Here is an 11884-nt window from a genome sequence, read left to right on the forward strand (position 1 = left end):
TTCAACTTCTGAATGAAGTTGAGTGTCATCATCAAAATTCATCAATCAACAAATATTTACTGAGGAACTACTATGAGAAAAGTTTAAGCTGAGGGACTAAAAACACAGCAATGAATGAGCTGCTTTTCATGAAGCTTACCTACCATAAGGAGTGTAGGCAAACAGGTATTAAGCAAGCATTGACTTGATTTTAAAACATGCTTTTTCAATATACTGTTTCTGAATTAAGGATCAAGGGGTTTATTTAATATGGTTATGTCTCTCCCCTCTGAAAAGCTGTTACTATTATTAAATCAATGGCACTGATAATCGCTGGCAGCTTAAAAGAAATATGGGGTTACACAATTAAATATTTAATCATGATCCTGTTAAGTATTAAAAGGAAATATAAGGAGAGAATCTGATGAGGGAGAGAACTTACACTGGAGGGGCTCCACTAGGCCCCCAAAGTCTCACCTTCACACAACAGTCAGACTGACCCTTTCAAAGGGCGAAGCCAGACCACGCATCTCCTCCTCTGCTCAGACCTGCGACGGCTCCACATCTCCCCGTGTAACAGCCAATTACATCAACCAAGGAGGCCGCCACGCAGCTGGGCTCTTCCTTCTCTGATTCCACTGTCTTTTTCTCCCACACCCATCCCTCTTCACTCCTCTCCTGATCCTACACACCTTGCTCTAATTTTTTTCCTACAGCATTTATATATTCTTACATACCATAAAAGTTATATTTTCTTTGTCTGATATTCTCTCCTCCACCATACCAGTCCCCAGAAGGGTAAAGTTGTTTGGTCTATTTTGTTTAATGATTGTACCTAATTGCTAAGGCACATAATTATGAGTTCAAAATGTATTGAAGAGAAGTGAAGGGAAAAAATGCATCAGTGAAAGATTGAGTAATTGGAAGACCTTGCCACTGGGACTGGAATAACAGTCAAAATCAATTGGCTTAACCTTGCTCTCTACTAGATAGTAGAGAGTAACTTCTGCAGCTTTTCTCCTTTTTCTAAATTTCCACATCACACCAACCCCACCCCAAGTCTTTCTTTAGCTATAGCAACGCTTTCACTCAGGTTATGGTCCAATCTCAAGCCCAAGATGCTATCAATTCATCTTTCAGGTGACTTTGCACTGCTCTGTTCTCATCACTCTGTGGGGTTTCACAGCTGAGCTTTCAGAGGAAGGGTTATTCCTTATGTTTGTGAGAAAGGCCTCTTCCACACTGGGCCGAGTCCTCACAAATACATCTGCTCAAAGCATGATGTATACTTCATAGCATTTATCAGTCTACGACTATATGTTTGTGATTATGATACTGCTGTCTCTCTCCTTAAATTAACTATAAGCTCCTTAAGAGCAAGGTCCATGTCTGTTTCGTTCATAAAACCTAAAGCACTTGGCACACAGTACTCAGTAAGTGTTTGTTGAATGAATAATTGGATGGATGAATATGACATTCCTGGCTTGGATCTACATACCGCTTGGAGATAATTAGGTAGCTGAGATAGCATTCTGTGGGGGCAGGGGGGATGGGGGGTGGTTTGTATTTCTTATTCATGAGGGAGGAATAGAAGATAATGTTGGGAGTCCTTTGGAAAGGCCAGATTTTAGCCACCTAAAATGCTATGCCCTCTCAAGATAAGCAGCTCAAAAACCAAACCATCATTAACACCTCCACCTAGCGCTCCCCCCAACCACCTATTCCCTTATTCTGGTCAAGGGTACCAATCATTCTTATAGCCACTCAGACACAAAGGCTTCTGTGTAACTTCTGACCTCTCTTTCTCTGACAACCTCCCAGCTCAGCAAGACTCCCAAGGCCTGTCAACTCCTCTTCAGTATCTTTGATCAATGGCCTCCTTCCTTTCCATTCCCACTGCTACCAAGTTGGTTCCAGCAACTAACTTCCAGGTTACAGCGACAGACCCAGGATGGGACTCCTCGATTCCAGGTTTGCCCCTTTCTAACCCAAGCTGCCTATATAAAATCTCCCTTAAAACCTTCACTTTAAGCTATTAATGCTATACCAAAAAACACCTGCAGTGGGCTTGCCCAGAAATAAAAATCTCAGCCTTTTATTCAAAGACCAGACACAACAACAAACAGTACTCCTAACAGCATTCCTCGTCTGACTTCCCATTATCCTAGCATTTTCTAATCACCAGCAGGGCAGTTATCACTACTCATCACACATATTATACATGTCCCCACCCCCATGAATTTATGTTATCAGTCATCTATCTCAACCCATCTGAATTCCATCCATGCCCTTAAGGCTTAGCTCAACTCCTGCCTCTTCCTTCAAGCCTTTCCACGTCAGCCCCGCCTAAGTAAGCTCCTTCCTCCTCTGACTTCTTAAGACACCGTCTGACGGACAACCAGCATCAATTTTTTTTTTTTTTTTTTTTTTTGCAGTACGTGGGTCTCTCACTGTTGTGGCCTCTCCCGTTGCGGAGCACAGGCTCCAGACGCGCAGGCTCAGCGGCCATGGCTCACGGGCTCAGCGGCCATGGCTCACGGGCCCAGCCGCTCTGCGGCATGTGGGATCTTCCCGGAAAGGGGCACGAACCCGCGTCCCCTGCATCGGCAGGCGGACTCTCAACCACTGCGCCACCAGGGAAGCCCCAGCATCATTTTTTATATTAACTCCAATTTACGCATACACATCTATACAAGTAAATTTTCACCATTAACCCCAACTTCTACATTATCTGTTACAGAAAAACGAAAAGGTCCCAGGAGAGAGTATTGGCCCACAAGTGCTGAGAAACCCCTTGTCTTTGTAGAACAGACAGAGGTGCCTAGACAGGGATGTTTACATCCTACCGGTCTTCAAGGCCTCCAACTCTTTGACTCTTCCAACCAATTCTTTCTCTACTCCCCATTTCTTCCCCCTTCCTAAACTACACCAGCTTTGAGAATAAGAAGAAAACAAAGAAAGAGGTCTATCAACATTAGGGGAAAATCATTTGAGAAATCCAGAAAGGGCTCTCCAAATGCAATCACTTGAGTTGTCGGGACTCCTCTGTTCTACCCCGATTAACTCCTCGGGAGGGTGGAGGCCAGCATCACCAGTACAGACACCATTTACTCAGAGGCTCATTGGATGCTGGCATTAAGCTATAGGCAGGCACTACAAGAAGACACTGAGCAGGCCTGGTGCCGAACAACCTTCCTGGGGCTAAAAAGGACAATGAGATTCCAGATAAAATTCACTGAGGGTGGAAATCCTGTCACCCCACCCTTGAAACTTAAACACATTTCATCCTGAAACACCGTTCTTTATGGTAAACTTTCCTAATCTGCCACAAAACACTCTGCTTTTCTTTTATGAAGACGCCATTTTAAAATTACATGTTTGTTCCATGTTTTGTTTTAACGTCTCTTTTTCCTACTAGATTGTAGGCTCCAGGAAGGCCGGGTCTCAGTTGTATCACCAAACATCTAGAACAGTGTCTAGCACTCTTCAGTGGATGCAAAGGAAGGACCACTAAAATAATACTAGTCAACAGGTTTTTAGGGGGTGAAACAAGCTTCTATTTGTAGGTTGGCCCACTAACCTAACCATTATACTTGTTTCTCTGAAATGATATTTCTGTCCCCAAGCAACCTACTTATGGAGAGACACATACTATAGGATCTGTTTATACTGCCCTGTATTTTTAGGTCTAGAAGGGTTTCAGCCCAGAGACGTTAATTTGAATGCTAGTGACTCATAGTGAAACTATATGACCTACAACAGGCCCTTAACCTCGTTAAGCTTCAGTTTCATCCTGAAAAAGGGGTGGTGGCGGGGAGAAAAAGAAAACTAGGGGCTACTGTGAGGATTAAATTCACAGAATGCTGTGTTGAAGTGCCTCACACTAACCAAGTTCATGGGGCCCACACCATCTCCCTTTTTTAATACACTGCATGCTTTTCTCTATACTACAAACTCCTTGAAGGTTGAAGTCATAGTTCAATTGTTATGCTGTACCTATCGAATCAGCATGAAGTGCTTTACACATGTAAGGATTACTTATTCTGGGACTTCCCTGGTGGCCCAGTGGTTAAGACTCCACGCTCCCAATGCAGGGGGCCTGGGTTCGATCCCTGGTCGGGGAACTAGATCACACACGCATGCCACAACTAAGAGTTTGCATGCCACAACTAAGGAGCCCGCCTGCTGACCCAGCACAACAAAATAAATAAATAAAATTTAAAATTTTTTAAAAAAAGGATTACTTATTCCAAAAACTCTGTTATGAATGCAAAAAAGATGTACAACATCCAGGAATTGTTCTGAAACATTGTGTTGCTATGTCTAATTATAATATTATAGTACTATTATACCAAACAATTGAAAATATCAAATATATTGCAATATATTCTCACATTCTCGTGGCAGCTATGTTCCGTCTTCACTCATAGTTTGAATTGTGATAATCTGTGAAGAAACAGATTTTCCTCTCACTTGCAACCTTAAATGGCTATTTCATACTAGAATTCCCATCATTGCAGATTAGTTTGAAATTCTAAGCACACATTAGACCCAACTATAGCAGATACTGAAATGAAACTTCATTAGTCAAAAATCAAACACTGCTCTATTTACATATCTAAGAAAAAGTTCAATTTTCAGAACTTAAAATTTTAAATCAAGAAAAAAGCAATATGGGGGCTTCCCTGGTGGCTCAGTGGTTGAGAATCCGCCTGCCTATGCAGGGGACACGGGTTCGTGCCCCGGTCCGGGAAGATCCCACATGCTGCGTAGCGGCTGGGCCCGTGAGCCATGGCCACTGAGCCTGCACGTCCGGAGCCTGTGCTCCGCAATGGGAGAGGCCACAACAGTGAGAGGCCCATGTACCGCAAAAAAAAAAAAAAAAAAAGAAAGAAAGAAAAAAGCAATATGAAAATATAACCTCACAAAATTTACATACTACTTTATTACCCTGCAAAGACATTTTTTGATCCCCAAACCTGCCACATAAGACAATGACCTCTAAATAATTAGAAAAAGTTTCTCACTATTAGGAGAGCATTGTTTTAAGATTTACTTAGCCCTTTAAATTAACCATCTTAAAGCTTTGAAGCACAAAGTAATAGTCAATGACACATCCATTTTAAGCTACCATGACCTGTCATTACAGAGTCATTAAGTAATATATCAAGAAGGAAGCAGAAAGTTTTATAACCTTCAAATATATAAGATTATCTTCTGTACTTTACGAGCTAAGTTATTTGAATATTTAAAGCTACACTTTATAAATTACAAAAATCACTGGCAATTTTCAGCATTCTTCCTAAAGATAAAAAGCATGAATTAAGTGTTAAAAAGCAATATGGAAACAATAATCAAATTCAAACTCTGTGTATATGTATTTACACACACACACACAAGTAATAAAATAATTTAGAGGCTGGTTAGCTTAAAGCAAGCTTTTCTCATAAAAAATTAAAGCTAAATATTTATCTTTACAATACAGAATTTTCAAATTTTAATATTTTCTGGCCAAAAGGATTTAAAGTAAAATACCTTCTCTATATTATATATTCTGTTTCCGAACTGTAGACTTTTATGAAAGAACCAATTTCAGAAACTGTATAAAGTAAACTGATTATCCAGCTCAAATCTATACAACTCAACTCTGATCAGCTCCTCTGTTGACATTAGTTAGCACTGTTAACTGCGTGCACACAGCTCTCCCTGGAAGATAAGTACACAAAACACAAAATGCAGCAACAGAAAGACAGCAAGCACAACACAGCTCTGGCTCTGCTTAGACTTACCTATGGTTATCTGCACAAAGCTTAAAGAGGGAGATCAAACAGTTAACCGGGATAGGAAAGCTAAGTAACTTTCCACATTTCCCACATTATCTCTTCTTGGCACTGTGAGTTCATTATTTTGTAGAATACTGTAAATTCCCAGAATAGTATAAAATTCAAAGAAATTTGAAAGTGGGCTGGAATTGAGAAGTTATCTTTTCCAGCCAGCCTAATTTAAAGACAGGAAGACTGAGCTCCAACGTGTTAGAGGGTCAAGGCCTGCCTTCCAACTCTTCCCCACAAGAGTGTTCTTCTCCTTAATGCCCACAGGGATGCAGTCGTTGATACCAAAATACTATGCAAAGATAAATTCTTCTTCTGCCATTTTGAACAAACACCAACATTTGTTCAGGAGAGAAATAATTTGAGAGTTAAATGTACTTCACTTGGGAACTAAAGTAGAAACAACTCAAGTTCTTTCAGTCTCTTTCAGTTCTTGCTCTGGGAGCCTCCCAGGAACGCAGGATTAGGAATAACAAGATGGTCAATGTGTCTTTTATTGCCCTTTCATCTTCCCTCTTCCCCTGTGAATAAAATCCACCCTGCTCACTATATCACCTGTTTTTCTTATAATTTGAGCAGTAACCTCCTTCCTTCATCTAAAAAAGAACCAACAATGAGAAATATATCCACCAACAGTCATCACTTTCCTACTGAAGACTCCTATCCTTTCTCCTACTCTGAACATTCTAAATATAGTTCATGTTCCTGCTGTTTCTCATCTTGCTGTCTTTGCAGACCATAAATTCCAAAGGCATGTTTCTGTTGTTTTATTATGTGGTGTGACAATGGAAAGAGTAATTCTTCTGACTACATCCACGATTAAAATGAGATTCAGACGTGGTAACATATGTGAAAGCACTCTGTAAATTGTGAAGTTTAAGATAAAAGTAGTGCCCCTATTATATTAGAATGATCAGGCATCCCTAATTGCTTATAACAACACAAGTAAGTAAAAAATTTCTAGGAAATTACAGCCCACGTTAGAGATTTAACTAATCTTAAAAGAAATTAGTCTTCTGATATAACCCAGAAAGGAAAGGTAGTAGCACCCAACATTCAGCAAATCATGTATTTGTCAATGGTTATTTTACTTGAAGTTTAATGAGTGTATATTTCTAAAATATGCTCAATTTTAGAACAAATTACCTTCATAATATAAATTCTTTATTGCTACTTTTGGACACAATGATTGGCTGTCTATCAATACCACATGATTAAAACCCACTAGTTTAAAAATGTATCCTGAGTTAAAGTAAAATTATTACCACTTTCTTAATATTGTCCTCATTTGCCTGAGAAACTTACTTAGGCATGACACTCAAGAAACTCTAATCAAAACGGCTAGTAAAACAAAAGAAAACTCAGTCTTTCTAACAGCCTACTTCTAAATTAAAACATACATATTTGGCCCACACAGAATAATAACATTTTGTACTGTCAAACATTCATCTAAGAACGTACACATTCACCGACATTTAAATAATATTGAGAATTGTAATGTTACTCCTATTCTGTAGATCAGCTAGGCTTAAGGTACAGTAGTTAAAATTATACTGGATAAAAATAAATGAACTCCACCAAAAAAACTGTCTTTCTTCAGAAATATCAATACTTTGTCCAGAAAAAAAAAGAAGCATCCCTTTTCATGGCAATACAAACTCACTTTAATTCAGGATAAAAATAACCACTAGAAAAAATACTTGGTGACTCTGCACTTTACTCATGCCTTTATTTTTTAGGCCATCTAACAATGCACAGCACAATCTCCAAATAAAAGATGTAAATTAAACATATCCAGAGAAGGACCACATCATGAAACTATACTCCATTCCTGTATCTTGGTTCTGCTTTCTCTATTTCTACATCCAAAAAAGCAAGCATAGCTAATACTATACATATCCCTTAACATTTTATGTAAATATCATTCTAAAAAATGTTAAAACCATATAGGTAATTATAATTTAGTGAAGTACGGCATCATCTTTAAAATGGCACTCAGCAAAATACCTTACTGGGCCCAATGTAACAGAGGTGCCTTTAGCTAGGTACCTGTTATTATTATTAAACCACTGACATCTCAACCAAATCTTGTATTTAAGCATTCTCTTTCAAGCCTCAGTTCCTTAAAATTAAACAAAAAATTTTAAAACAACAAAAACAAGCTCTTAAGTAAACAGTTTCTAATTTAAAATGAAGATAAAACCACCTTTATTTTCCCTTGAGGGATAAAAAATTTTCCTATATAATATTGCCCTCAAACATTGTATTTGTCTCCAAGTACTATCAAGTTAACTCTGAACAGAAAATTATTTCAATATTCTATAGAATTAATTTAACTTTAGGACTGGTCATTTGTCCCTTGTAAGTGCTACTGAAAGCCTTTTATTCAAATACAATTACCAGTAAAATATTTCGATATGTATTTTTAAAACTTAGATATATTTAAATAAACTGAGGCAAATTACAAACAATGTTCCAACAGATGTTTGTGAAATACTCCTTGTTTATTTACTTTTATTTTCAGTCCTGTTATTGTCCATCAAACGGTAATCTAGCTTTACATCACTTTTGCTACTTATAGTTCTGGTCAAAATACACATGAACAGAATTCACTTAAAAAGAAAAAAAAAAAGGTAACATACTAAAGACAAAATACTGTAATGCGCTATCACTCAAAAATATATACAGAGGCACCAAAAATGTAACCGTGGCCATAAATGATCTAACTCCCAAATCAATGAAGGTCCAGGCAAACAACATAAGAAAACTAAGAGTGTCATCTTTTACCTCAAAATTCCAACACTCATAAAGCATAAAGTCAATATAATACAATAAACCTTAAGAAATCATGATCATACCTAGACATACAACCAAAGGTTAATCACAACATTTGAATTACCAAGGAAAAAAATCATAATTAAAAAAACTCACTTTATATAGTATCTTGCACCTTCAAAAGTATATGCTTCTTCCCAGCCAGTAGGCAAATCTAAAAAAACATACATTTCACCATTAGTATTACATCGATAGAACAGCACAGTAAGTTTCAAACCATTTTAATTATTCCTTTTCATGATCAGCTATTTTCATTTATTAAGTAGGTTTGTAACCCCCCCCAAAAGCATTAGACTGGTAATAAAACTCAGATATAATATCATTTTTGGGAAAATGGCAATTCAAATGTAAAGCCACCAGAAAAGTATCAACAATATTAGAGGTTATCTGACATAATTATACACTTTGATCAGAGTGAAGAGGAACTACGCCCTGGCAGCCAAAAAAGCATAAGGGATGCCTTGTAATCCTAGGTAAGTACCCTTGAACGGTAGGCCAAAAACTCCCCCAAAACCAAAGAAAAAGACTATACGTAAAAGGTAACACCCACTTCTTCCTAGGTATGTTGTGTCTATGTAAGACCATATCTTTCAGCTACATAAGTGAATCCATCCAGGAAGTGTCATTGATGAGAAAGAACTTCCTAAGTACTTAATTAGGGGGAAAGAAATCTGAAATCACATACTTATACGTACATGTGTGTTTCTACAGACTTGACTTTAAGAGATGTGAAGTTTCAAGTAATAAACCTGGCAATAATGCAGGTGAACGATGGCACCATTCTGTGCTACATGTTACTTACAAACCACCAGTGTCTTGGATTTAACCATAATACTGCTCTGAAATAAAAAACCGATGATGTGTGTACAAAGTCAAAGTAAACCAAACCAGAGAAAAATCAAGATCATCTCTCAAAAATAAAATTAACCTGAAATCATATAATAAAATTTTCTGAGGTGTGAATGTTATCAAATCCTTGGGGGTAAATAGGATAAAGATTTATATTTCACATAGCCAAAATAGTCACGGAATAATTCCACGAGACGATTAGGCTAAATAAAAATCATATTATCTCTTGTGACACAAACCTGTTACTATCCATAAGGCAAAGAGGCCATCAAAGTTGACTTACGTATGCAAAACACTGAAATGTACATTCAAGTCAAAGACGACAGGGAGTTAAGAAATATGACGCCGCGTTAGTCAGAAATGCCTTAAAAATGTAACCTCATCATGCTTGCTATACCAGCTTTCCCCTTCCTCCTCCACCTTTTTGCAAATTTAGAGATATTAGTCACTTCGCTGAACTCCAGAATTTAATAGAGAAGGCAGGCTTGTTCAATATCCTGGCAACTTTAAGAGAATCTCAGAGTTGGAGAAGTATCCCGGAGGGCAAGCTCTACAGACTTCTGAAGCCGGCCTCACCTTCCACCCAAACTGTTCTCAAGCCTTTCCAATCACCCGAAACAGAGGCAGGCCAGGAAGAGAACACATGTTACGTTTCAAAGACAAACAAGTTTCAAGAATGTACACAAAGAATGACAAAAGAAAGCCAGACCAGCACTGAAGCTCCAATCAGCTCTCCTCCAGCTCAACTCACAAGCAGCATTCAAACAAGCTACCCAAGGCACCAGGAAGATATGCTTCGCCGGCGACCCTCTCCTATCAGGGCACCAGTGCCCTCCCGCAGGACACCTCCCAGCACGCCCACCGCCTCCTGGCAGTGTGTGCGACCTCGGTGCCGCCGCCGGGGACTTCGAATCTGGCTGGCCAGCAACTGCAGCTGCAAATGCCTGCCCCGGCTGCTCCTCCGGGGCACGAGGGAAAGCGTGCAGATTTCCCAAGCCGCTCTGTCGCGGAGAGGATCGAAGCACCCCCAAACTCGTCTCCTCCTCCAACAGCCACCTACCCACAAGTCCCACCTCGGAGGAGGAAGCCGCACAGGAGGAGGGAGGCAGCTCCCGGGGAGGAGGGGGAGGATGTGGACACATTCTCCCCGCGGACGAGAGGCAGGGTTTTGGGCTGCAGGAGGGGAGTGGGAAAGGATTTCCTAAAGGTTGAAAGAGGGGTGAGGTGGGGGGCCCAGGGGGCGCTCGGAGGACTCAGGAGTGGCCGCGGGAGGAAAAACTCAGGATCCCAGGTTTCCCGGGGGAGGGGAGTGGGCCACCCAGGGGCGTGGGGGAAGAGCAGGTTGGGATGGAGCAGAGGGCGCCGTGGGCTAGTGGCGATCAAAGACGGAGGAGAGGGGCGTCCGGAGACTCGAGGGAAGTCCCCCGGCCCCTCTACCTGCGGCCGCCCCCGCCCGCCGGCCTCCGCCCCACCTCGCCGCCTCCCGGGGACGGCGGCTCGGGGCAGGTTGCCGGCAGGAGGTGGGCGGCCAGGGCTCTGCAGCCTCCTCCCGGCGAAAGCCAACTCCGCTCGGGCCCGGCCGGGCTCGGCGTTACCTGTGCTCTGCCGCCGGTGCCCGGTGACCACGGCCTCGCCGGTGACGGGGTGCAGCCAGGTGGTGCTCTTCGCCTCCTCGCTGCAGGGGTGAGAGAAGGGGCCGAGACGGGGCTTGAGTGGGGGCGCGGGAGGAGCCGAGGGGGCCGGAGAGGCACCGACCCGGCTCGCTCCCCTCTGTCGCCAGCCTCCCGCCCCCTCCGGGCCCCCGCGCCGTCCCCAGCTCTTTACTTGATGAAGAAGACTCGGCCGCCCCGGGTGATCCCGTAAGTCCAGGAGCGGGGCAGGGAGCAGATCCACTCCAGGTTCAGATCCGCCGCCATGTCTGATCCCCAGCCGCCGCCGCCGCCGCCTTCTCCTGCTGCCGCCGCGGCTGCCGAGGGAGGAGGGAGCGAGCGAGCTAACCAGCTGAGGGAGCGCGGAGCGAGCGCGGCCGGAGCGCGCCTCCCCGGCCCGGCGCGCCCCCGCGCGCGCCCTACCCCCTCGGGCGGCGCCCGCCCCGCCGCCCGGGCTGGGTAGGGCCCGCGCCGCCGCCCCTCCGCATCTTCCGCGGCCGCCCGCCGGCCGCCCAGCCGCGCGCTCGGGGGGGATGGGTGAGCGGCGCCGCGCCGCGCGGCCAGACCCCTCCCACCCGCGCCCCCCCCCCCGCCCCCGCCGCCGGAGCGAAGGTTCGGAGATCGATTAAAAAAAAAAAAAAAAAAAGCGTCCTGCCCCCCGGGCTTTGCCTGAAGGCTTCCCAGCCCCCAGGGAGATTCAAAGGGAGCTAATCCGCGCTCCTCTGATTGCTCTCTCTTTAA

General features: G+C 42.7%; 1 protein-coding gene across 12 annotated transcripts in view; it reads right to left on the reverse strand.

Moving 5' to 3' along the window:
• Nucleotides 1-11641, reverse strand: part of PLEKHA5 (pleckstrin homology domain containing A5) — a 243189-nt gene extending 231548 nt beyond the window's left edge. For 4 of the 12 annotated variants that reach the window (XM_060306033.2, XM_060306027.2, XM_060306022.2 and 1 more), the window contains exons 1-3: nt 11319-11634; nt 11090-11169; nt 8742-8799 (exon numbers count right to left, since the gene is read on the reverse strand). In XM_060306033.2, coding sequence (XP_060162016.1) covers nt 8742-8799; nt 11090-11169; nt 11319-11410 — 230 coding nt within the window. In that variant the 5' untranslated portion in view covers nt 11411-11634. Of the gene's footprint in view, nt 1-8741; nt 8800-11089; nt 11170-11318 lie in introns of all 12 variants that reach the window. The other 8 variants (XR_009565449.2, XM_060306036.2, XM_030841340.3 and 5 more) reach the window with 5 other exon arrangements.
• Between the last annotated feature and the right edge of the window lie 243 nt (nt 11642-11884).

The sequence above is a fragment of the Globicephala melas genome, chromosome 10 (assembly GCF_963455315.2).
Source record: "Globicephala melas chromosome 10, mGloMel1.2, whole genome shotgun sequence".
In the NCBI taxonomy this organism is placed as follows: domain Eukaryota; kingdom Metazoa; phylum Chordata; class Mammalia; order Artiodactyla; family Delphinidae; genus Globicephala; species Globicephala melas.